Source organism: Penicillium daleae, assembly GCF_028827525.1.
Source record: "Penicillium daleae strain IBT 16125 chromosome Unknown utg000009l_segment0_segment0, whole genome shotgun sequence".
NCBI lineage: Eukaryota > Fungi > Ascomycota > Eurotiomycetes > Eurotiales > Aspergillaceae > Penicillium > Penicillium daleae.
Window position 1 is genome coordinate 391328 of NW_026623157.1, and position 24452 is coordinate 415779.

Consider the following 24452-nt stretch of genomic DNA (forward strand, 5'->3'; position numbering starts at 1 on the left):
AATGTGCGAATGAGCGACGTTACTTTTAAATTCTGGTTTTCTACGTTATATATCTCGAATGAATCTTTCGTCTCGTTCCGGCGTCAAAGGTCTCTCCAATACCTATGGCCGTTCCCAAGCGTCGCTATCTTTTATCTCAGTTGTAGGGAACTACGTAACCGCCCGCCTTGCGTCACGAGTAGCACCGAAACACCTTTTTGACCCAATATTACCTATCAGCACTTGCAAGACATCAGCTGTATTCAATTTCATGACAGCACAGTCTATGACAAAATGTTTTCATTAACGCCGGGCTCAAATTAATTTCTAAATATCTTTGAAAAGAATCAATCACCTACTCATGTCGGACCACATGTCTGTATCATCCTCCCAAACCCATTGTTCCCCGTCATGCTCTAACCATTTACCAAAACATACATATTCAATACTCTCGGAAACTAAGTCATCATCGACCCTAGAATCATCGTCAGCTTCATAATCTTGTTCAGCATCGGACTCATCATCGATTTCCAAGAGGTCTTCTTCATCAGGGAACTCGTCCCATCCTAGGTCAACAAGAGATGACCAGCTTTCCGCCGAGAATTCCCAATCACGTTCCATGGAAAGTAGTTCTATCTCATACTGCTCCTGCTCGAGCTCGTAGAGTATCTTGCCAATAGAGTAGCCCATATCGCAGAGCTGTTCTTGACTGGATAGTTGGGGAACAAGGTCAATGTTGTTTAGTTGTAGTCTTGCGTGACAGGTGGTATTCACCTGATGAGGGCTTTGGTTTCGTTTGCTTTAGATAGGAGATGTATTTCAAAATCAAGAGATTTGGAATGTTGATGCCGAAAATGGACAAGGTAAGAGGGGGTTTTTATAGCTGTAGCTCGAGCTAGCTCGAGTCATCGATGTGAATCATTCAAGCTGAATGTATCCCATTGTCCCCATTTAACAAAGCCTCTCGAGTGGTGCATTCTTCACCTGCCAGGAACAATGGGTTCTTTGTTCATTGTACGGGTAGTTGATAATAGCTCTGCCAGCTTTCTTCAAATGCTAGCAGTTCATCGATGGCTAGCTTACAGCTTCGTTATCCCGGATGGAAACTGCAGGATCGTCTTTGATTCTCTAAAGAAAAGATGTTCGTTTCTGGGTAGTGAAAGGAGATTCAAATGTCAACGGCTATTTATAGATCAGATCATCGGCCGGCGCGGCGGAAGAGTCGGTTTGGAAAAGCACGAAGTCGGGTGTTGGGAGACTTGTCCTACGTATGTATACATTCCATTGTGAAGAAATTGGAAACAAAAGCTATTGAGCGCTGAGTTGGTCATTCATGCTCTCATATCTTTCCCAGCTGTGTGACAGCTGCATACAATGGTTGAGCGAATGATTCCATCCTATAGAATACTCGTACCTTTATTTTACGTGATTCTCATCGCGGATCTTGATTGAATTACAACAAGAGCCTCGAGACACCTTTGTTATTCTTTTCTTTAATGCTCGCATTATAAATCTTGGATGAACTTGTTGTCCGAAGTCCTTCCTTTGATCTTTGTTAGCCGGTTCAAATCTAACGAAGCAATCCCGATGTGCTCACGTGGGGTGAGAGGGGTCAGAAATTAGGGGAATTGACATTTCTGACCTCTCCCTGGTTTAGTGTAGTTCCCCCTTCCCCCCGCCCCGGGACGGACGAGGATAATTAGCGCGTGGAATCGCCCCGCAGCTCCAGGCGCCTTGGGCCGCCCCTACCTAACCGAAATACATACCAAAGCTGAACTTGTTTAACCAGGCATTCTAGGAAATACTGAATACCTAGAGGTTATCAGCAAGCGATCAGGACCTTCTTGCTACCTATCGGACATTCTCCTCACGAGTGTCTATCTCAAAGATGTAGGTAGTGCCTGCTTGTCGAAGTCCGCTCCTATATATTTCCAGCCCTAAGCGCCTTTTTCCTGGGGGGTAATGAAATAGATTATTTGCCTTGAGCCAATTGAGCTCATAGGCTTGCTAGGGCGTCTCTCATTACCTAATTTACCATCATCCCGTTCACCAACAAACTGGGCTCCATCAACCTGCGGTTTCTTTTGGCCCGAACTATCACCACCATTCACACTTTTCGATCGCACACTAGTCACATAGCTAGAAATCTCCCGTCTCAAATCAATACTAGAAGTTCGGAATCCAAGTGATTCCGCCTTGCGCGCGGGGCCTGACCCCCCAAATAGTTGAACCGTACCTTTGCTGAAGTGGCTGAGGTTCCCTGTCCACGCGCCGAACTAATGCCCACGCGCTTGCCCCATCACAGTTCCTAAGCTGCAAGAATTCATTTTGTGATCCCTTCTCGACGAACGAGAGATGTCACGATCCCCACTTACTCCAATCATATTCTGCTAAGAGGAGACTATCTAAAGCACTACGGTATATTCCTGTTCTATAGCGGGTGAACGGGTTCACGAGGACAATTTGGCCCCAACTACCCCCTGATCTCGTCCACAAATTAAACTGCATGTGGAAAGGAATTTGGGTGCTATATGGAGAATGGTCGGCTCCGAAATGCTAGCGGTTTTGTATCATTTAAGACTTTATTGCCCCGAAGTCTTTCGACGATGCTGAATATGTGCCCTTCTTGAAGAACTGCAGGTTTTTTAAGTCGTTGCAACTCTGCTTTTTCTATTTCATTTCGAGCCACCCGCTAACGTTATTGGCAAAACCAATACGCATCATTCCATCACCCCCACCTCTTCGAATCATGACACCCATGAGGATTGAATCCAGTTACCTGCTGAAGCTCGTGGATAGCGTGTACAGTGAAGATTGCGCTCTTCCATGTGCCTATCTTACCGGCAGCGATACACTGTGCAAGGGCAGGATGAAGAAGAATAGGACTGAAGAGATAAAGCAGCTATTTGGAAAGCTTGTCGAATGCTTGGATGTGTCCTCTGGAAAGTTGAAGAGCACAGACACCGTCGAACTGTTCATCGTCCTCGGCAACATTGCGGCGCTTTGTGTTTGCACCAGATCTCATACCAAGCACGCCATAGATGTGCAAAAGAAATGGCGATATGAGATGGATGATCCCGTAACGGGCACTGCTATCTCAACCAAATTGCTCAGTTATGTCTGTTGTCGAGAGGAGGCCATTTTGACCAATTCCAACCTTGACAAGCCGCAGGAATTCAAGCGCCGGCTATCCGGGGCTATAACCAATGAGCAGATAGCAGCGAAAGTTACGATGCTTCTTGAGAGCGACCTGGGAGACAAAGACGGGAATATGGGGTTCATTTATGTGATCGCACACCCTCGGGTCGAAGGAATGTATAAAGTTGGATATACCACTTCGAGGAAACACCCAAATGATGGTCGTTTTGTAGAACACAAAAGGTGCTACCCTGAGCTTAGAGTGGTGCAAAGCAGGTCAATACCCAGGGCGCGTCGATTTGAGCAAGTCATTCTGGCTGAGTTTTCAAGGGAGCATTGTGAGCTTCAGGAGAAATGTGCCCGCTGCAAGCGGGCGCACAAAGAATGGCTCAAAATCAATGAGGAGACTTTGCTTACGAGCTTGGAGAAGTGGGCTATATTTGCCGATAATCATGACCTATATGATGACGACGGTCGTTTCAAAAATGACATCGACCTCCCTAGCCCGGCTTTGAACCTACAAGGGCGCAAGCTTCTTCGTGATATTCCAATCCAAAAGAAGAGGAAGCCGCCATACTCTTCCACATGCAAATTCGAAGGGCCATCGCGGCCTGGCACGTCGGGTAGCAACAGCAGTTCCAACTCATCCGATGGAAAATCGACAACAAAATCAAGCACCCAAGTGCTCTCCATGAAAAATCTGCGTATATCAGACGATTCCCCCTTCGGGAACGAGAGTTGACATAGTGCTTGCATTTATCGCGTCTGTGTTTCGTCGACCACTGCAATGTCTTTTCCACCCTGATTATTTTGTACGCTTGCCTAGGTATAGTGCATATTTGTCATATTATCTATCTTTGAACCGCATAAAGATGCTGAATGTATCCACTAGAAAGGCTGCCCTCACATCGCCGAAATCTTTTAATTTATACTCTCTTCGTGTGTGGCATTCCGCTTTCTATTTCCACATTTTGTTTGGCTGAATCAAGATCAGCGATCATACCAGAGCTAGAGCATCTTGTGAGTGGTAGTTAGTTTTACCAGGCCCAGATAAAAGCGAAAATCAAGGCTATAGGATTCCAATCACTTAAATCTAGAATTTGTATTGTCAGTCCTTTTTAGCACATCAGAATCTCTGTATACGTGCCATACAAAGAAAGGAATGAAGAACACACCGAGCGTCGTCTATGTAGACGGATAATCATAAAGTCAGTCTCCGAGAGAATGTTGCTTCGGCGAGCGGAAACGAATCGAAAGGGGTTCTAAAAAATTTCTAGCGGGCTTCTTCGCTTAATTCCAATTAGGCTTCTTCCACTCTTGTCTCGTCGCAAACTCTAGGCCCAGTCGAGGAGTGTGTGGAAGATAGCAATAGACAACATCTGGAATTCTTCTTCTGGATCTTCGCGGGGGCATACACAAACTCTAACCAGACCTTAATCTTGAAATACTAAAGCAAGGGAGCTCCAAAGATAGTTGTGACATACTACTTCTCCAGAGCCTCAAGTTAGTCAAGTAGGACGATAGTGCCTTTACCATAGTCCTGCTATATGTATACAGACTCGTCAGACTGTGCAAGTTGCGGCAAGTGCTACTTGGGAGAATGTTCGTTGTCTACAAAAAGCTGCACAATATCGTCAGCATCCTTAATTTACTCCTCGTCGCAATTAGGCTCCGTTGGGTCAGTCTTGTATCGCTCATAACTATTGTTGTCAGAGTTCACCTCGCTCTGGTAGAAATGTGTCTGGTGCGCGTCCTTTCGAGAATAGTGGAATTCCTTTGCTGCCGGGAGAACTTCTGGACGCATTAAGCACACCGGGCATTAGAGAATCTGTTTAGGCTGGGTCTCCTCTAATCCTTCCCGAGAAGCGACCTTGATGTTCGTTTATTAACCGAATATACGCTTTTAGACTACGAGGTAGGTAATGCCGGTTTAGCTCTAGCTAGAGTTTTAGAGACCGGATTCGGTCTTATATCAACAAAGCATTAGTGTTGTCGACGTCTCGATTTTGAAATTCAAGATTAGCAAGAGTAATCTCCGGTTAGATTCGGCTATCGTCTAGGGTAAACTTAATCTATTCCCCTAAGTGGTTACTCTCGATGATTCGATTACCGATTTAACGAAAGAACTCGGCACAGGTGTTACTCTTAACCTAGTCTTCACAGGTCAATATTCTGTGGATCTTCTCGAATATATATCCCTTGCAAAGTGAATGAAATATAATCGAGATAATTGGACATGGGAGGACGATATGGATATATGATCTGAGATGGACGTTTAGAGCGCCAGCAGACTTTCAAGTGTAGGTCTTTATTCCATGGCAAAAAGGCCGCAAACACATTGGAAATGCAATTTCAGTTCAAGATATGGAGACAATGTTTGTTCGAAAGGCAAGAGCGAGTGAACCTTTTATGCTTTAGTTCGCACTCGACTTGCACTATTGATGAAAGAAACATCCATGGCTGCGGGCCTGATCATGGATTAGTCGAGGGTATCTGCAGGGGCCGAGTCATGCAACCTTTTCCCTTCTACATATGTTGCTTTGTCGGGTGACGGCAAAAGTAGAACGTGGATCGTTGACTTATTAACGCGTATCTATTCATGCTCTTTCTCAGCGATCCTCGATCCGTACCAGCAGGCAAGCGAGTCCTATTATTAGTCTACTATACTTGAACTCTATTGTTCTCATCACCCATCCCAGCCCACTAGAATAAAACTTTTGAAACATCTTTGTTATCCTTCACCTTGATGTTCTTCATCATGAGAACCCAACCAATCGACAACCCCATAACAGCAGTTCCCGCGATCATCATGTTCCGCTGGCTAAACGCATACGCATTCTGAATGGCGATGCGAGTGGGCGAGCCAACCGGATAGCTGAGCTGAACATCCAACGACTCATAAATGTCGGCCCATTGGTCCACAGTATCCGCGGGCAACAGCTCCTGCAGTTTCTTTGGAAGCGTGTTGGTCCAGATAGCGCCCGAGACACTGCTACCCACAGCACCACCGACGTTGCCAAACACACTAAGCAGTGCCAACATGGCAGCATAATCTTCATGCTTGGCAGCGGCGAGCACGGCAACTTGTTCAATCAAGATCATAGTGCCACCGCCGACGGCCAGGAAGATCTGGCACATGCACATGTATCCCACGCTGTGGCCCGGTGAGCGGAAGTAAATCATCAGTCCGCTAGCCAGAAGGTATAGGGGCACGGAAAACATGAGAAGCCACTTGAACCGGCCGGTGACTCGGATCAGGTATCCACACCCGAGAAGCCAGATAGGATCCATAAAGTCGAAGATGGCAGCGATGTAACCGGCTTGAGTGAGGCTAGTGTTGAAGACAACTTGCAGGAAGGAGGTGAAGTAGCTAGCCCAGCAGTAGTAGGAGACCTGGTATGTGATATCCAAAAGACAAGCACCGATCACGGTACGATTGGAGAGAAGCGAGAACGGGATGAATGGCTTTGGTGCGCCCCAACGCTCGTAGGCGACGAAGGCGATGAGGACACAGAATCCAACTACCATCATGGCGATAATTTTGGGTGAGCTCCATTCTCCTTCCGTGTTGCCAGCGATGTTGAAGGACGTGAGGAAGAGGATCAGGCCGCCGATCATGAGGAATATGCCGATGACTGTATGGTTGAAACATCGTGTTAGAACAAAGCTGCAAATGTGGGTGTCATTCAGGGTCCTCACCGTCAAACTCAATGACATAAAACCAAACACTTTGCATCCATGTCCGGGTACTACGGGGCTTATATTGCAGTCGACCCTCCTTGTCAGCCTTTCGCTTCGCCAACTCCCAAGTAACCACCAAAGGCAGCGCAACGATTGGAAGAATGATGCAGATGGTTCCATATGCCCATCGCCAATTCGTTTCGTGGAATTGGTTGGATAAGGGAGATCCAGAGAATGCAGTGATGATATAAGGTGAGGAGGTGAAAGCGTAAGCCAGGCCACGATTTCGGAGAGAGGAGGTATCCGATGTGATCACGTCAATAGAGAAGATTGTACCGGTGAAGCCGACCGTGTAGAATGCCTGCAACAGACGACGAGTTAGAGATGTCCAGATGCGCATGAGCAGCGTGGAGGGCATTCACCTGCGCAGCACAGTAAGTCGCGATATTGTTGCAACCAGCCATCATAATAAGACCCATGATAGCAATCAACACCATGATACAAATTCCCAGGGTTCGATCCCACAGATTCAGCACCTTCGCAATCGGCATCACACAAGCAGCGCCTGACGAGTCATTAGTCGAAACGATCATGACAGTGGCAATGATTCATAAGTACCCATTACACTGGTGACAACGCTGATCACGGTGAGCAGCGAATGCTCCGAGAAATCACTTGTAATATAGGCCGAGAGATTGGCTGTAAGACTGCTGTTCAGACCATTGACAAAGTATAGCATCCACATTCTGGAGGATAAGTCAGTGACAAGTTCAAATCATGAGACAAATTGAGATTACTCACGAGGCATATACTATGATCAGAGACTGTCTCGACCAGGAAGAAGTGACTGCCTCAGCGACTCGAACACCATCCTGTTTGTCTTCGTCTTCTTCGTCCTCAGTCTTCACCCGGGGAGAATCAGGGTTCAGAGGCAACGGATCCTCGTTGACCCCCGTCGTAGTAGCAGTCTTATCTACGTTCATCCTGAACAGGGCAGCCGAGAGTACTCCCAAAATGGTGGAATTGAAAGAGTATTTATTTCGGAAGCTCAGGTCTTCAGGAGAGGGGATCATAGCTACTTTTAAACAGTCGTTCACGGGCACTGGACTACCGTCGTCGCGTGGTGTCTCCACTTCGGAATCTGATAAAAAAATTCCCTCCTGCTATTGCTTTTGAGAGAGTGACCACTAAGATCTCGGAGACAGCTTGTGATGGAGACGATGAATGCACGTACGTCTTGGCATGCCCAGGACGCTCCGTCGACGTTGGCCGACGATCGGAAATTAGCACGATATACATGATTAGCCATGCTTTCATTTCACTGAATTATATTCAAAGCATGAAAAGCACGGTGCAAGTTCATAAGAACCTTGCTTTCCAACCTCGTGGGGGATACAGCGAAGCAAAGAGACCCTACATACGGAGTACAGAGGGTCTTTGTCGATGTCTCACCTGCATATCCACAAGGGCCTTCTCAGCGTTAGGTTTTTGCTGGATCGTTCATGCCGTCCCCACAGTGTAACGCAGGCAGAAGTGGCCTGTCCATGCTCTGCTCTTCACCCGAGGACTCCCGACTAATTAAGGCGATTAGGCTTGATGACATGGTAATGTCATGTTTCGCCCAGGGGCCATTCTGTTAGCCAGTCTCGGCATTCTTGGCGACAACGAAAATTTCCTCAGAGCAGGGTGTCCAAGCGACGCGTGGGCCGAGATAAGATCGAAGGCCGGTAGTATGGAAGATGGGAAAGAAGCTAAGTATGAGGGGTCGCGGTGATCATATATTATGCTCCATGACCACGGGCATCGACAAAAGAGGGTGAATATAGGGTCCACTAACCCGTGAGAGAGCGGATGTGGTAGCTGGGTGGGAATTATCCGAATCGCAGAATACCATTGTCAACAAACCGTTCGGTCGGGCAGAGTCGACGAGAAATAACACCCTCCTCGACTCGGAAAACTCAATTCAACGGAACTCAGTCGGCAATGTGGTGGCATGGGAAAACTTGAGTGGCTGCCTGATTTTCTCCATCCAAAGTCAAAACAAGTCCCACTCTCTGCGCCTTAGATTGATAAGACAAAGCACGAGCCGAGACCGGAAGAAAAAGAGATTGATTAGATCAATCTCGCCCTTTGGCATGTTAAGCGACCTTGGCAAACTCAGATTGGCTCTTGGTTTTCTTGGACTGGGATCTCATGACCGAAGGAAATAAAAGGTGGGAGGAATCTTCTGATCAAATGGAATTAATTAGGAGCATTCTACCTCTTCAGTAGCAATTGGACATGGTAGTGGTTGTTTGCATGTCGGCAGTGACCGATCGGGTCATAGCGTACTTGTCAGTGGAAGCGCACCGCCCACCGAACCTAGGAAACCAAGCATGTGGTGGAATGGAGGAATTAATTTTGAAAGATCAATACTTAATAGCGAGCAGAGATGTAATATCTTGCTTTTGGTTACTTACCTATTACGCGGAGCTCCTCTGAAAATTCCGGGGTTGAGCCATGGTAGAAATATACTGCCCCTTACCCGGGTCAAGAATAAGCGAGGATCCTTGGTATCTTGGAGGTAGTAAACGGTGAAGTGCTACCTTCTACTTCGTGCATAACTATTATCTTCAACGGAGATTTTTGTCACAGTCTTTGGTAAATTCAAGTCGACTGTTGCGAGGACGAGTGTGTTGGAGAGTACAGTAAGACAAACAAGCATGCATTTCCTAATTTAGCGTAGTGCATAGCATCATGTGATTCGCACTGTTATCCTCAATCACTCACATCGATGTTTGCCCATCTATCATCAATACCGACACACAGAGCATGATCACTGGTCTTGATTATTGAGATTGACCAGTCTTACAAATAATCATGTCAACTTTCAGCTCAGACACTGTCGCCGATATCAATACATTATCCGAGTATCTAAGCGACCCGGACATCAAAGACCTATCATCCATACCTTCGGTCGATTGTATAGTTCTGTGCGCATCGCAGGTCCTGCACGGCGCAGATCTCATTTTCGAAGCGCTACAAACAAGGCCTTCCCTTACAAAATGCTTGGTACTCTGTGGCGGCATCGGTCATTCCACCAAACTCCTCTATTCAGCTGTCGCTCAACATCCTCGTTACTCCGAACTTGTCCATGAAGTTGAAAGTCTTCCCGAGGCGCGTGTGCTAGAAAAGATCCTGAACAGATTTTTCGATCGATCAGCTATTTTATCAGAAGGATGCCAAATTCTGATTGAAGATCAGTCGACCAATTGTGGACACAATGCTTCATTTAGTCGCCGTGTACTCGATCAAGCAGGCTATTCAGGCCCGAAAACATGCATGATCAATCAAGACCCGACAATGATGTTGAGGACGAAAGCCTCCTTTAAGAAAGTTTACAGTGACATACCTTCAGTATCGTTCATTAGCTGTCCGGTTTTCGTTCCGAAGGTCCAGCTCTCTAACACCAACCTCTTGGAATGGAAGCCTCTTGGAGTCTCATGTGAACTGTGGGATATTGAGCGGTTTATGGAGCTGGTGTTAGGAGAAATACCAAGACTAAGAGATGATGAAAACGGATATGGTCCGCACGGGCAAGACTTCATCACTCATGTTAACCTCCCGGCAGAGGTAGAGATGGCCTGGTCGCGACTAGTAGTCGCTTTCAGACACCAAAAACTTAGATGATGAATCATTTAATATTGTCACGTCGGGTTACCATTTTGTCATTTAAAGCACGCACGGAGAGAGGGACTCATAAACTACTAGGTTATAATATTCCCAAACCGTGGACGGAATGTCTTCTCTGAATTACGATTAGATAGGCTGGAATTCCTTTCCATTACAATTTCTCCTTGTCAAGGAATAGGATCATCAATATCGCAGAGCAACATGGCAGAATGGTATTGTGGCATCAATCATGAAATATAGATGGTAGAGAGCGTGAATAAAATGAGACCGGTAGAAGAAGAATGGTAAAGTATCCCGGAGTTCAAAAGAATGATCAAGGCTGGTGTTGTGAGTCCTTCGGGTTGACATCAGACAACTCGACCCAGGTTGTAGAATAGCTCTTGTCGTGTAGAATGTCATGTGGTACGCGCTCGTTCGATACTCGTGACCCTGTTTCTGACGGCACGATAGTCGATCCTCCATCCTTTGCTGACGAGATGGAGATGGTGGTGGTGACCATTGGAGGAAATCCCGGCGACCTAGGGGGAGGGAAACCCGGTGATTGATCACCGACCGCGGTAGTGCTGTATGGCTGCTTGTAGTTGTACATGTAGCTCTTCCGCTTGCTTCCCGTGATAGTTGACTTGATAAAGCGATGAGTGAAGGGCCGGAATATTGGCCACACTGGTGGAATAGACATGGTGATCAGAACAAGCCACTCCTCAACCTCACCCCAGCGGAACAGGATGCCAACGCCATCTAAAACGGAAGAGGTTAGATGAATCTGGTAGAACATATCGATGGCAATCAATGTAATCAATGTAACTCACAAGAAGAGTCTTCACTCAGAATAAATTTGGCAGCCCATGTACGGACAACAGCGGCCACGCCAGCAAAAACGCCACAGCCCATGAGGAAACTGAGGCCCCATTTGAGCTTTCGATCGATACGCAGGGGTATGAGCATGTGGATGGGGACGATGGCGAGGTAAATATCCGACAAAGCAGCGATAGCGCCGACAAAGTAGGTATAGTATACGCTCTTTCGGTGGTCGCATTTATCCTGCTGCAGTGGATCCCAGAGGGCAGTCACCGGGGTGCATTGGAACCAGACCATCAAGACCTGCGGGATATTGAGAACGATGTTTAGAACAGCGACAGCAATTAGGCTCTTCCTGATCTTTGGGTCTAAGTGTGATGGGCGGTTAGTATATTTACAGATCACGACCAGGACATACAAAGTCAGGAACAGGGTTCCTCAATAACTCACTACTTTGTCCATTCATTTCAATCAGGAACGCAGCGACGGCCACCTTGCCGGTAGGAATGGCGAGATTGAAGAAGAACACGGTAATCCAGGTGAAGAGGAGGAAGTTGTGTAATTCGCCAACTTTCATAATGAGTGTGATATGGTTTCCGAGACCATGGAGGACGGAGAGGATTCCAAAGATTTGGGTCATAGTAGTAAGCAACTATTCAATATTAGCATGGTCTTCAACCTCCAATGCATATATCTAGTCATACCCAAGCAGCGAGTGACCACATCAAGGCAGTAGTTCCAAATTTATTCATGAACAACCGCACATAGACGCGCATACCCATGAAAATAGTCGCAATGATAGCCAACGCAATGCCGAGGCGCAAATCGCCAGGCCCTCGGCCACCATAGGCCGGAAACTTTTCTTCAAGCGACATGCTGTAAATTCAATTGTATATATTCAAAGGAGTGACGAGGGAAACCCAAAAGCAAAGGTGCCCATTTTTCGGAACCGGGAGGGGATCAGCTTATCATAATCCGGGGGCGTGGTCTGGTGTCTTATACTCTCGCTGCATCGACATCGAGGCTGAGAAAGCGGAGGGGACCGCCTGGGAGTGGCACGATTTTGAATTGCAAATTCTAGCGAAGGGAGGGACGTGCGTACTAGACGAGAAGACTTGGTTGGTGAGAGCGTGGCCGATCTTGTGGAGTAACACACTTGGACTATCGAACCCTCTGTTGGTGATGTTGACTGGAAGGCTGCTTCGATTGGTTCGGGCCGTCCAGACCCAATTTCCCCACTATAGAATGACATTGTCCATTGACGTCTGTCTCTGTTAAAGGCTGGAAAGATACTCCGAGATGGATACAGTAGTACAACGACCACCAGACAGTGCCAGTAGATCCGACATGTTCTTCTGCTATTGCATTCATGGCCATACCAATAACCCCTGAACCTGGACTCCCATGGGCCATCAGTTCCATCGCGATCTACTGGCAGCAGCCAATAACAGCAACCCAGTCAGTGAACTCACGATCAAGAGGTGCTGCAGGCACACCCTAGTCTCGGAAACCATCGAAGCCTCGTATAAATTCTCCAACGAGCTCCCGCTAGTCATCTTTGTCCCACGGTTCTGTGGGGTCAATGCATCGCCCGAGGCATGCCCCCTGAATCAAACGTCGTGCAGCGCACAGCAACCAGTTCGCTTACAGACTGAGCCTATGATAAAACCGACTCGCGAAGGGACTCTCCGGTCGCGTGTTTTCTGCAGCCCAGCGGGTCTTTCCAATTCGCTATGCCGGTCAATTCCTGATCAACTGGGAATGCCTTGGGGAAACACTTCAATAGTAGTTATGCTTCCCACAAATTCATCTCGTGAAGTGGAGGCTAAGAATATGCAGAAGAAGCTCAGAGAGGGGCAATCGACTTTAGTGAACCCACTATTGATTGCGAGGCTCTCGGCCATCTTTAATCCACTTCCAGGTCTTGTGCAAGCCGCGTCCGCGTTTCCTCCGGGACAGCCCCCATTCTCTCCACTTTTAAGGCGCAGGTTCAGGCAATGATCGCCCACAAAACCCCTGCCACTATTCCATGCACGCGAGTCAGTGGACTTGTTCGCCTTGTTGGCTTCCTGTGTCTCAACATCTCGTCGAGGTTATACTGTATGGAATAGTCAACGCATCTTGACCCCGCCTGCTCCTAGTATGCGTTCACGAGTTTTGGATCAACCCTCACCACTTTTAAGTGAGATCTTCATCTTGGCCCTACTTCAATCCAAACACTTGCATACGAGGAAGGAAGGAAATCTGACACAATTCCGGCGAACCTCTCTTTCTCTGTTCTTTATCTCCTGCCTATTGCAGCAATGGTAGATCTTGGTCTGGTGTTGATGCCCATCCGGGTAGTTACCGGTAAGCAACTTGCCGATCCCTAGTTGATCGTGCGTTCATTACGGAGTACTTCGGCAATCCAGAAGACAGTGGCGCTAGTCGATTCAATTCGTCTACGGAGTACTTAAAGCTTCTTCAGGGAAATTAGCACACTACTCCCTCTAAATCACAATTAGCGCCGTGGATCATATTCATGATCAACCCATATCGTCTCCTAAAGTCAGTCACTGGTAAGTACAATCCATGGTTTGTGATAAGTTCAGAGGTCAATAATTTGGAAGCCGTGATCAATACTGCCCCAGAACTGCATTAAATAGCCGCAACAAGGTTGGTTGCCGTTAACCATGTATTCTTTTGAACAATCGTAGATGAATCATGAAGCGTTCCCAACAATAATGCCTTGACATACCCCTCGGGCGAACGGCAACTTGCTCACGAACGTGCTTCTTCTATGCTAAGAAGAATAGGGGACCATTTTCCCCTCAGTCCCTATACACTGACATGGCTGAGCCACAGCCCCACTACTATATTAGCCGTTGGTGCCGCCTCCGAGAGCCTTGCACCAGTTTGTAAGTCGCAACCTTCCGTAACCCCGCGAGCGACAACAGAACACCTTGTTCATCTCGGTATCTGCATGGACCGAACAAAGGCGCCCACGCCGATCGTCTCACTGACTGGGTAAAACTAAAGAATCATCCGTGTCCTCAGGGCGACCCCGTCAGTTCATCTCATCTGTAAGTGGTTCGGGAATTGATGAGACACTCGTATCTTCACCGGGCCAGGCAAAAGTTGCGATTGTGATCAGAGACTCAGCAGAAGGAACAAATGGAAACTGTCGTCCGCGATGATCGGCGCACGTGCCCGCGTAAGCGAGTTCACTCAACTAGTCAAGCACGGACATGTCATGTCGAGGTTCAAAGACAGAATAACGACCCTTCATTCAAGATTATTCATAACTCCAAGGGAAGTAGGAGACGATCATCCCACGTGGTTGTCGACTACGTGTGGGACTAAAGCCTACGTGGACGTGGCGCCTCCACTATTTGCTTCTTTTTAGAAAGAGTATCCGATTCATAATATAATAATAGGGTAGTTCAGACGTCCCCCGAACTTCGAGAACCTGTTTTGTTCGTGTTCAGGGTTCAAATACCGTCGGCCTGGTACCCGCCGCTTTTGATTATGGCATAGACATGCCCGTAGCGCTCCGAAGGCCACGATCAGACCCATCAAGGATGACGCCAGAGATTGCTGTCAGTTCATTCGTGGACCTGTTGCGATAGAAAAAACTAGACAAAATGACTTTCTATTTAAAATTAACTGCAGCCCTGTACTCGCCTAAGTGGAAGACTCTGAAGTGGTACTCAATCTGTGATCATTGTGGTAGATATGCAGATATATATCTGCGGAGTCCTACCTACTAGAAGCTCCTGTCGGTCGGGGTGTATTTGACAAATCCATGGACTGGTCCTTCGAAGGACGCCTCTTCGGTTGGCACTTTCCAGAGTCAAACCTTTACCAATGCTCAGGTACGTAAAATGGCTTTGTTTGCCGATTTCTTCATGATTACATGGTTGTAACCATGGCTGCAGCCACATGTCTTACCTGCAAGGCGCGCCAGGGCAGGCTGAACAGAGATCAAGCAGAGTCTTGAAAAAGATGATTTAGCAACATTAGCCAAGTGCAAATGGCTCTTATGCTCATCTTCTGCGAAATATCTCGACATTCTCTTTCCAACTCAAAGTCGACGGCGCCAGGTGTTGATGATTTGAGAGCGAGTTGGGTCAATGCGGAGAGGGCGGGGCTCATCAGTGTGAGATCTAGACCCTCGAGCAAAGATTCCGTTCGAGCTGAGTGGACTGATCTAACGATTCAGGGACTTAGAGTCGCGGAGGCCCTGCAGATCGTTAAACCCAATCGCCAGCATCAAATACAGTATGGAATCTGTATGTCTCGGGGCCTCCTCCGAACTGTAAAATCAATTGGTTATGTGTTGCGGCTTCCTCCCGCTACCCACTATTAGCGTGTTTATCTGCATGAGCATCACAGACAGCACGAATCGGACCTGTCGCATCGCCCTGCTACTGTGGTCCTATTTTCCCATCTTGTCTCCGCTTTCCCTGGACAAGTGGGTATAAAAGAGACTCGAGAGATCACCCATTCAGACATAGGCTCTGCTCTCCGATCCCAAATCTTCTTTTCCAAAAATGGTCACCATCACCAGCATCCTGACAGGTTTGCTGGCCTTGTCGTCTTCCACTGCTTCTAGCGCAATCCGCCGACGCTCAATCAGCCCACCAGAAGGATGCCCAATTCCTACTTGGACCGTCAGCTACTTCCACTGGTACAACGGCTCCCACAGTCTAGACTGTATCCACAACCAGGACGACATCAACGCCAAGGGTTGCCTTTGCGGTTCAGGCTGGTGCGAGCCCGATCCAGCGACCTGCAATGGTAGCATGGTCAATGTCTGCTGGACTGGCATGCCCAACTACCAACCATGGGGCTATGGGCCACCCCAAACTCTTGACATCCAATTTGCCGATGGTTTAACTTGCCACGACGAGTATATCGGCTATCGGATCCACGATATTGGTCACGGAGAGAGCAACTGCGGGTATGCTGACCGAGGGTTGGGAAGGATTGTTGCTTTCTATGGTTCTTCGGATCTGGATTCGTCCATCGGCCATATGGACTATACCCTGGGCGATGGACATGCACTCAAATGCGATAATGGAAGCTCCATCACCTACTCTGGGAGTGTGGACTTTGCGCTTACTTGCACACATGATGCGGATTTCAATGCTACTTGCACGGCACCTGTGTTTGACGTTCCTGTCTTGAGTTACGAGTGGGTCTCATAGGTCCCGCTTGAGCCATGGAGTAGAGGGACTTGGTTGTGGATGTATAGAATGGTATTTTTACCCAAATATGCCGCGTATGAAGGTGAAACATGAAGCTATTTCTTTTTTAACATATGAAATATGACTTGATATTGTTTGATCTACTAGAGTTTTTTCCCTTCTTTGGTTTAATCGGTGATTTAAGGAGCTGAGAGAATGGGGAGTCTTTCCTCTCCGTGGGTAGCGACAGCCCTTCTTCTCTTCAATTCAATCTGAGATAATCACCTCTGCAGCACTGCGGAGATATTGTGACCGACGCCCGGAGAGTCACAATACCGTCAAATGTTGTTCAGGTAAGCTCTTTGATGGAGATTCCCGGCTAGAGATTTCCATAAGGATGGTTCCCTGGTAGTTTCCAGGACCAGCGTTTGCCCTCATGCCCCGAGGTCTATTTAGACCCCGATCTGTCCTCTTTCCTTTCCTTCCTTCTTATTCCCCCTGGAGATAGGTGAAACACAGTGCTTTTTCTACGTCTTTTTGGCTTCCTTTGCGTAGCGGCTAGATTCGCCATCACTCTTATCCTCAGATTCACGCGTCGGTAAATTTCTGAATTTTCACGGACTCGACTTTGACTGGGAATATCCTGATGATTTCGATATCTCCGGCCTTGGCAGCTGGTGGATTGACTGCACTGTCCACGGCAATGGTCCTCACTGGGGAAGCTGCAAATCTCGGCACTTGGATTTACAGCATTGTCAGGGACCCAGACAGTGCATCTATGGTTGTGATGGGATGGTTGTTTCGCATCAAGTCTCTCGTGCGAAACCGAATAAATTTCAATAAGGGACGAGAGCGGACTGAAACGATGTCATCCAAGGGCGTGACAAAGATGGGTGCCCAGTACGCCCGAAAGGACCGACAGGGAAAGGACATTATGAGTCCATGCATGGCATCATTGGCCGTCTTGGGATGAAGTCCCTGGTTATGGGCATCTCTAAGCCCCACGCTCGGGGTCCTCTTGTTTCTTTTCGCCCTTCAGGCCATCAGTAACGTACCTTCAATTTACGCTTAATAAGAACTTTTCTGGACACCAAAACACATTTGTTTCAGTTTCCGTAGATTAGGCTGTCTTGCTTTCTTGCATGTTTGTACATATTTTTGCCGCTGCAGAGGAAAGACCTGCTAGATAATCAGTTGTAGGACTCCCTTCTCGCGCTTACTCCTTGCGATCTCTCACTCAAAAAACTTATTTCCTTAATCATACCGTCGCAGCCTTGACCACCACATTTACCTTGTTGTCGTTATCACCACTCTGGCTGCCGATCGCTGTGATTTCAGGCCATCGCCACTGGCTGCCGAAGCAGAATGACTTCATTTACCTTGCTCCCTCGCCTACCCACGGAACTACGACTCATGATCTGGAGAAGGTGCATCCCAATGAAAGTTGTGGAGCTTTATGTCATCCACGACGAGTTGTATGGTATCCGTACTTGTTGCTACTTAGACTTGACAACGACTCAGAATTCCAAACCCCCAATCATTACGCGCGTGTACCACGAGTCGTGGGAGGTTGCTTTTGAAACTGGAAATTTCACAGACAGTGAAATAGAAGGGAGGCTGCACTGCACTGAACTTCAGAATCTACCGCTGTGGTTCAATCTCACACACAGAATCGTCGCTTGGTACTGGGCGCCAGATTTGGGTATTCGGGTTGACGGTCATGACGAACGCCAACCAGAGATCATGTCCTATTTTCTATGGCATGTGGCACAAGCCCGGAGTGCCTTAATTCTAGCACGTCGGCTCTACACGTTCAAGTATCTCGACGGACCTGGATGTGCCGCTTTCCTGGATGAAGACAATCTTTCCGCAATCTCACGATGGAAAAATTGGCTGGTTTGCATCAAGATAGTCCCCATGCATTTGACACCCGATGAAGCCTTCAAATCCAATCTCTTTGGACTCACGGGTGAAGAGCCCATTCAGTTGGTGGACCCCTCGGATACCAAGCGTCTTCGCCGATTCCAGCAACACTCGAATACCGAGGACCAAGAAGCCCAAGACTTCTTCATCATTATCAAAGACTCTTCTAAGCTTCAAACTGAGCTGGAAAGTGGAAACAAGGGCTCCAGGCCACATGGATATGGCGGCACTGGTTTGTCATGTGCCGACGCAGCCAACATACGGAGACCTGGTGGAGTAATAGTACGGAGGACGTTTGGGTTGGCCCTCGTGTTGATGTAAGATGGCAACCCACTCGACATGTCGGATCCCTGGACATACACTCTTCGCCAATCCTACGGCCGCCGCCCGATTGACCTCGATCGATACTCTCCAAACATGAACCATCCCTGGGTCCAAGGAATTCTAAGCGACATGCCTACTTTCCGGCCCACTATCATGTTCCGCCTATGTATTGTTTACGACAAACAGTCAAATGACTGTCTTCGTCGACTGAGGAGAAAAAGTCCGAAGGTGACGCATTATCAGTCGAAGAGTGAAAGCTGATGAGCTATGTCGAGGGCCGATCGCATTACAAGAGGGACCAAATGGACAGGCGATATGGGAGAGGGACTGCTCCAAACTATGTTCTGACATGGTGGACATGGGGACTTCAAGTCAACTGATGTGCATTCAATTATCTGGAATATTGCTAGTCTACGAGATTAGGATTCAGTGAATTTCAATCATTTCCTGCACCATTGCCAAGAATTTCTCCCGATAATCAGTCGCTGTGGTTGTAATAGACATGTGCCCTTTCCGGCCGATAACATTGAAGGTCTGGACCACGCCTGACAAGGCCTGAGCATGTAACTTATGTTTAGCCCAGAAGAAATCCAGTATCACAGCTCGGTATTTCCATCTGCCATCTGCTGAGGGCAAGCCCACTCGCCAAGGACTTTTTCTCCCGAGCACCTCTGGACTTGAGCTCGCTGGTATCCGCACCATGAATAGGGAGTAGTCAACTGCATTTGCATCCTTCAGAAACTTTGTGTCCTCCTTCATAGCCTGTATAAACTTTTCGTAGTCCTTCCTCCACAGATGTAGCTTATCATTGAATGTATCCGCTAGTTTGCTCAAGGTAGCCTCACTGACCAGAGGTGCGGGTAGCAAGTCGCGCTCTGGATAGAAATAATCGATTGGTTTGAGATCGTAGGTCTCCCATTGTTCGCCCACAGGATCGTCGGCCTTCCCACAGAGGATGTTTTCCATGATGATGTGATGCGCAGGGGTGCAGCCAAAGATAGTACCGAGCGTCACATATGGAGAGATGAGGTAGTCTGTTATCCAAACAAGCACGGCATCTGGATGGTCGCGCATATAGTCATAGTATGGCTCGAGGAGATCGGTCTGGAAGAAGGTGTACTCGAAGTGACGTGGAAGGCTTTTGATCACATAGTGACCGTCCAGAGTACCGAAGAATGTCTGCGAGACGAAGTTAGATGCGAATATCCCGTGGAATTCCGTTCTCTGGGACGACCTTACCGAGCCCGAATACCCCAGATCACCCATCAATTTCAGCGGCGGTTGGCCACTCGTTGTGCGGAAGCTGGCCTGGTAGTCATTTTCGTTGAAGTGCCAAATTTCTCGCCGAAGTTTCGCAAAAGGTCTTCTTCGAATCGAATGAGTTTGATTCGGTAGAGTGTGAAAAATGCAATGAAATGTCCCCAGGCTGTTTTCTTGAAGCGATCAGGGTCGCGTAGTAACCCAGCCTGGATGGACTTGGTCAGCGCCGACTGGCGACGGCTGTTCCCCATGTTATGAGGATGAAAGAATTTGAAACATGAGGTAGGACCGGAATCAAACTTCTCTTATCATCTTTTGGTGCTCGTCTTGCATTAAGCTTGCTTCTGCAACATAATGCTTGGCCAACAAGACAAGTGACGTCATATACCTAACCTACTCCTGGGACATGAGGCCTCGACCAGTCCAAGCTTGGCATACGCTTAGTAAGCCCTATTCTGCAGCCTGGCCATAAGATACCACGTGATGAGGCTTAAATCCAGTTCATCAGTTGAAGGCAGCGAGAGGTACACCTGCCTCAGGTGTCTGGATGAGACCGGTGGCAAGATCAACTATATGGACTTCTTCCTTCAAAAAGACTCCAATTACCAGATTACCTAAGCAATGATAACATCGACGCTCGACAGATGGTCATGATCTACGAGACATTGCAGACAAGGCCTTTTTGGAAGAACGAGAGTCCGTTGGCCTCGCTGGATGCTCGCCACAGCGCCTGCCAGTCTAGCCTGCCAATTTCCATGGGCTCTGACAATGCCCGCCGAATTAGGCAGGTCAAAAAACTCATCCCAACAACCGATGGAAATAATATCAGAATGATGGCTCTCGGGCACTCCCGGCTTGGCCACTCCCTTTATATGCAGATGCTTGCACTCTTGCTTGATAGTCAATTTTTCACTTTGGAGCATTGATATCACATCCAAATCACCAAGGCTTCTGCCTTTGTCATTAATCGAAATCAGTGACTCGACGAGGACGACCTGTGTAACACGCAGACCACGAGCCCCGATATCGACAGGCAATTCGAAATCTGTAAATGAGAGATGCAATGTTGTCCCTGCAAAATGATCCTGAAACTTGCCGTCGAACTCCTTATGATTGATCAAGTGCCAGGCGCTGAAGTCGTAGTCTTTCAACTTTGGGTTAGAGGGTGGAAGGAGAAGGGCCATCTCAGGGCGGCCGAGATTTCCAAAGACCCTTCGTATCAGGGGCTTATGGTTACTTTCACATGGGTCACATAGCAAAGCTGAAGCGACGTAGATTGAATCTCCCGACGACAGTGCCATCATTCTTAGGAGGGATTGCGGATCGATATCGAATTCTCCGCTCTCGCACATTGCAATGCATGCGAAAGATACTGCGAGGTCGTCCTGGATATCCTTCTCATTATCCCCGCGTCGGGGAAGGGGTCGCAGGTGGTTAAATATAGAATTTGAGACAGGCTGTAGTGCTGGGGATGGTGAGTCGATCTCGAAAAGGGACGGTGTGTTTATAACATTTTCTGATGTAACTCCAGCAAGCCAATTGCTTCCGTCTGCAAGTGGCAAATCGAAAGTTGTTTCCGCAGAATTGTATGGTATGGTGTGTTGAACCGGTGACTGTCCGGATGGCTGTGGTGATCTGAATACGGCTGGTCCAGCGCACCAGGGGAGATGAGACGGGTGGACCCGCTGAGCCCATCGTGCTTCATAGATAGGTCTTTTAAATATTTCGATGCTGATTGTGGACCCATCCAATGATTCGTACAGGGAGCTGGCATAGGCAAGAGCATTCATGGAAAGTTCGTGTTGAACAAAATCATCTTCGCCTGTAATCCCATATCGCCACCAGTTCTCCAGATACGATTGGAGTTTCTTAGAGCAAATGACGTCCGATACCAATATAGCCTCAAGTTCCTCGGAAGTCGCAGAAGATCCAAATCTGGATGCGCAATAACGCGAAATGCGACTTTCATTGTTCTTGAATATCCCTACACCACTCGAGTCGCCTAACAGAAAATCATGCACGACCTCTTCCCTGATCGTGTGGCTTCGTCAGCAGAAAGTGCCAGTCATCAATAAGACGAACATTACTGGACCCAATCACGGAGCACTGCTCGCCAAGTCGTTCAATCCTGGACTTGCAGAGTCGGTCCGAGCAGGCTGCACATTGTCCATCTCCGGCGCAATTCTTTGCGCAGTCCTGGTCACCTGGCAAAGAAACACCAGAAGAGCAATGACTCCCAGTTGGGTGGCAGGAAGGGGTACACAGAGTGCTGAATTGGGCGCAGAAACAGCTAGGCCCACCAGGTAAAATGCAGCCGCAATTAGACCCCGCACAGCTAATTTCGGGTTCGGAGGTTCTGCTGATAATCCAGCGCGCGTGTTTCTTGGCTAGCCAGTTACATTGGCGCTTTGTAGCTGGCTCACTGCTGCTTCGGTTGCTGTCCATTGAGGATGCTAGTGTTGGGGGAAGCGCTGACGCGTAGCAATATCCATGACCATGTTGTGATTCACCATATATGATGTTCGACTCACTGGCATCCTTATATCGAATGATAACATCGCTATCGATGGCTTGTAATCCTTGGGCTATTTGGCGCAAGGTTTTAATTTTCATCTCCATCTCAGGTATCATATCTAAGAGACAAGAAAATTTCCCAGGCCAAAAAGAGGCGGTGGCTGGTGATCCAAGTCGTTTAGGAATGATGTGCACCACCGCATACCAAGCCCCAGGAGCTTCGCAAACTGGCGTTGTTGAACATCGCGTGCATCAGTGTATCTTCTTGCAGCAGCTGTTAGAAACTTGAGCCATGCAAGGGATGGTGCAGATAGGTCCACACGGTCTGCAAGAAGCTGGATGATCTTGCAGCACTTCTCTGGCCCGGGGCAGACAGCCTTCCATTGGGAGACAAAAATTCCCAAAATAACCATCCAGAATTCGTCCATAGAGATCCGCGATGTATCTGACGCCAGGCGCCGCTCAGCTATCACAGGGGGCGAGTAGTACCGCATCCGTCCAAGAGGCAAGGACCAGAATACACCTTCCCTACTGCCATCTGCACCATGTGCAGAAATGGTGATCACGGACCCATTCAAGAGTTCATCGTGGAGATCCACGCTCTTTGACTCGTCTACCAGGACCTGGATATCGGGGTATAGATGCCACGATGATATTGCCAGTAGTACAGAACCGTCTTGTATTCGTTGGGGCACTCCTTGCACCGTAGTTCCATGGCACGCATTGCTAATGTCCAGGCTTCGAGAACGCTTTGGTAGGGGTCTTCTTTCGTGTTGACTGGCATTTTCACATTGTTGACGATGAGCATTAGCTGCGTCTGTTGAAGATTCCGGTCTGAATCTGCTGTCTGGAGCCATGATCGCGCACTCAAGTCCCAGGCGGCTAGCTGCTCCCGGCCAAAGATCTGCTGAGCCGCCATGATTGCGGCTGTTTCGGTTGCATTGTAGTTGTTATAGTTGTTATGGATTTCTTCCTTCCTCCGTTCGACAAGCTCAACCCACAGCGATATGGCCTCAGGCCCCTTCCAAATCCTTGCTAGCATGCAGGCAAGAAGGTGCACTGCTAAGGCACCTCGCCCGGAAGTTGCAGCTGCCCAAATACTCGTAGCATCAGGACCAGCGTGAGCCGCAAAGATCTCGCTGGTCGGAAATTTCTGGGATTTCGTTGTCGTGCGAGATGAAATGGCGGAAACACGGTTCCCGTAGGCTTGGATCAGGTGTGGTATAGGTGGTACAATAGCCTCAAAAAGAGCCCCCAGCCTTCGGGCTGTGACATGTGGCTGGCCCTCTTCAGCGGCATGGCGTCTACTTTTTGAAAGTGCATCTCTGACACCGTGGAATTCCTTCGGCGCTTCTACTTTCATCAAAGAGAAGTCTATATTGAAATTGGCAGCAGCAACTGTCAACTCGTTAGGCATAGACAAAAACGCGGTATTGAACTTTGAAATCGATGCCATTGTGTTAAGATTTTGCGAAAAATGTAGGTTTCAAGTGGGGAGAAATGGATCATGGTATTTTCAAAGTTTGTGGCAGGGTCCTCGCCTTGTTTTATGTCTGAGAATCGAGCCAAATTTGATGAGAGCCTGCCTTGGACATCACACAACTGACACTTTGTCGGCAGTGCTGAGGCGGAAGGTGCTTGATGCCCAATATGTATGCTCATATGCGTGGGTCCAATCAAATTCACCAGGAGAAGATTAGTCAGCCAACTTTCGGGCGATCATTAAAGCCTTTGATATGTTTATATCGAGTCGTTCTAGCTTTGCTACCACTACTGTAAAGCCACTGGGCTGATACCAACACATTACTGACAACCAATTCTCCATACTTAAGATAGATCATACCACCGGATATACAACACAAACAAAAGAAGAGGCAGTGAGTAAAGCATCCCCGATCTATACAGAACACGTGACGTACCGCCCGATAAGCTGTCCGCCTGAGTCACCGCAGAAAAAAAAGGCGACCCCGAGAAAGTTCCCCTCCTTATGGGTCG

At 48.0% G+C, this 24452-nt stretch overlaps 9 protein-coding genes across 9 annotated transcripts; 4 read left to right on the top strand and 5 right to left on the bottom strand.

Moving 5' to 3' along the window:
- Positions 1–330: 330 nt before the first annotated feature.
- N7458_011351 (uncharacterized protein) lies at positions 331–669 on the bottom strand (the record flags this gene model as incomplete). The annotated part of the gene is made up of 1 exon (XM_056914733.1): positions 331–669. The coding sequence occupies one exon, from the start codon at positions 667–669 to the stop codon at positions 331–333; it is 339 nt and encodes a 112-aa protein (XP_056759487.1).
- Positions 670–2728: 2059 nt separating this feature from the next.
- N7458_011352 (GIY-YIG nuclease family protein) lies at positions 2729–3859 on the top strand (the record flags this gene model as incomplete). Its single annotated transcript, XM_056914734.1, has 1 exon — positions 2729–3859. One exon carries the CDS (start codon positions 2729–2731, stop codon positions 3857–3859), a length of 1131 nt encoding a protein of 376 aa, XP_056759488.1.
- A 1961-nt stretch (positions 3860–5820) lies between these two features.
- N7458_011353 (major facilitator superfamily domain-containing protein) lies at positions 5821–7871 on the bottom strand (the record flags this gene model as incomplete). The annotated part of the gene is made up of 5 exons (XM_056914735.1): positions 5821–6752; positions 6817–7159; positions 7221–7363; positions 7417–7544; positions 7600–7871. The coding sequence occupies 5 exons, from the start codon at positions 7869–7871 to the stop codon at positions 5821–5823; spliced, it is 1818 nt and encodes a 605-aa protein (XP_056759489.1).
- A 2912-nt stretch (positions 7872–10783) lies between these two features.
- On the bottom strand, positions 10784–12143 carry N7458_011354 (uncharacterized protein; the record flags this gene model as incomplete). The annotated part of the gene is made up of 4 exons (XM_056914736.1): positions 10784–11208; positions 11280–11636; positions 11719–11920; positions 11973–12143. The coding sequence occupies 4 exons, from the start codon at positions 12141–12143 to the stop codon at positions 10784–10786; spliced, it is 1155 nt and encodes a 384-aa protein (XP_056759490.1).
- Positions 12144–15800: 3657 nt separating this feature from the next.
- On the top strand, positions 15801–16457 carry N7458_011355 (uncharacterized protein; the record flags this gene model as incomplete). Its single annotated transcript, XM_056914737.1, has 1 exon — positions 15801–16457. The coding sequence occupies one exon, from the start codon at positions 15801–15803 to the stop codon at positions 16455–16457; it is 657 nt and encodes a 218-aa protein (XP_056759491.1).
- A 682-nt stretch (positions 16458–17139) lies between these two features.
- Positions 17140–17409, top strand: N7458_011356 (uncharacterized protein; the record flags this gene model as incomplete). Its single annotated transcript, XM_056914738.1, has 1 exon — positions 17140–17409. One exon carries the CDS (start codon positions 17140–17142, stop codon positions 17407–17409), a length of 270 nt encoding a protein of 89 aa, XP_056759492.1.
- A 464-nt stretch (positions 17410–17873) lies between these two features.
- Positions 17874–18680, top strand: N7458_011357 (uncharacterized protein; the record flags this gene model as incomplete). Its single annotated transcript, XM_056914739.1, has 1 exon — positions 17874–18680. The coding sequence occupies one exon, from the start codon at positions 17874–17876 to the stop codon at positions 18678–18680; it is 807 nt and encodes a 268-aa protein (XP_056759493.1).
- Positions 18681–19109: 429 nt separating this feature from the next.
- N7458_011358 (phosphatidylinositol phosphate kinase family protein) lies at positions 19110–20194 on the bottom strand (the record flags this gene model as incomplete). Its single annotated transcript, XM_056914740.1, has 2 exons — positions 19110–19862; positions 19973–20194. The coding sequence occupies 2 exons, from the start codon at positions 20192–20194 to the stop codon at positions 19110–19112; spliced, it is 975 nt and encodes a 324-aa protein (XP_056759494.1).
- Positions 20195–22576: 2382 nt separating this feature from the next.
- N7458_011359 (uncharacterized protein) lies at positions 22577–23913 on the bottom strand (the record flags this gene model as incomplete). Its single annotated transcript, XM_056914741.1, has 2 exons — positions 22577–23080; positions 23131–23913. 2 exons carry the CDS (start codon positions 23911–23913, stop codon positions 22577–22579), a joined length of 1287 nt encoding a protein of 428 aa, XP_056759495.1.
- Positions 23914–24452: the final 539 nt, after the last annotated feature.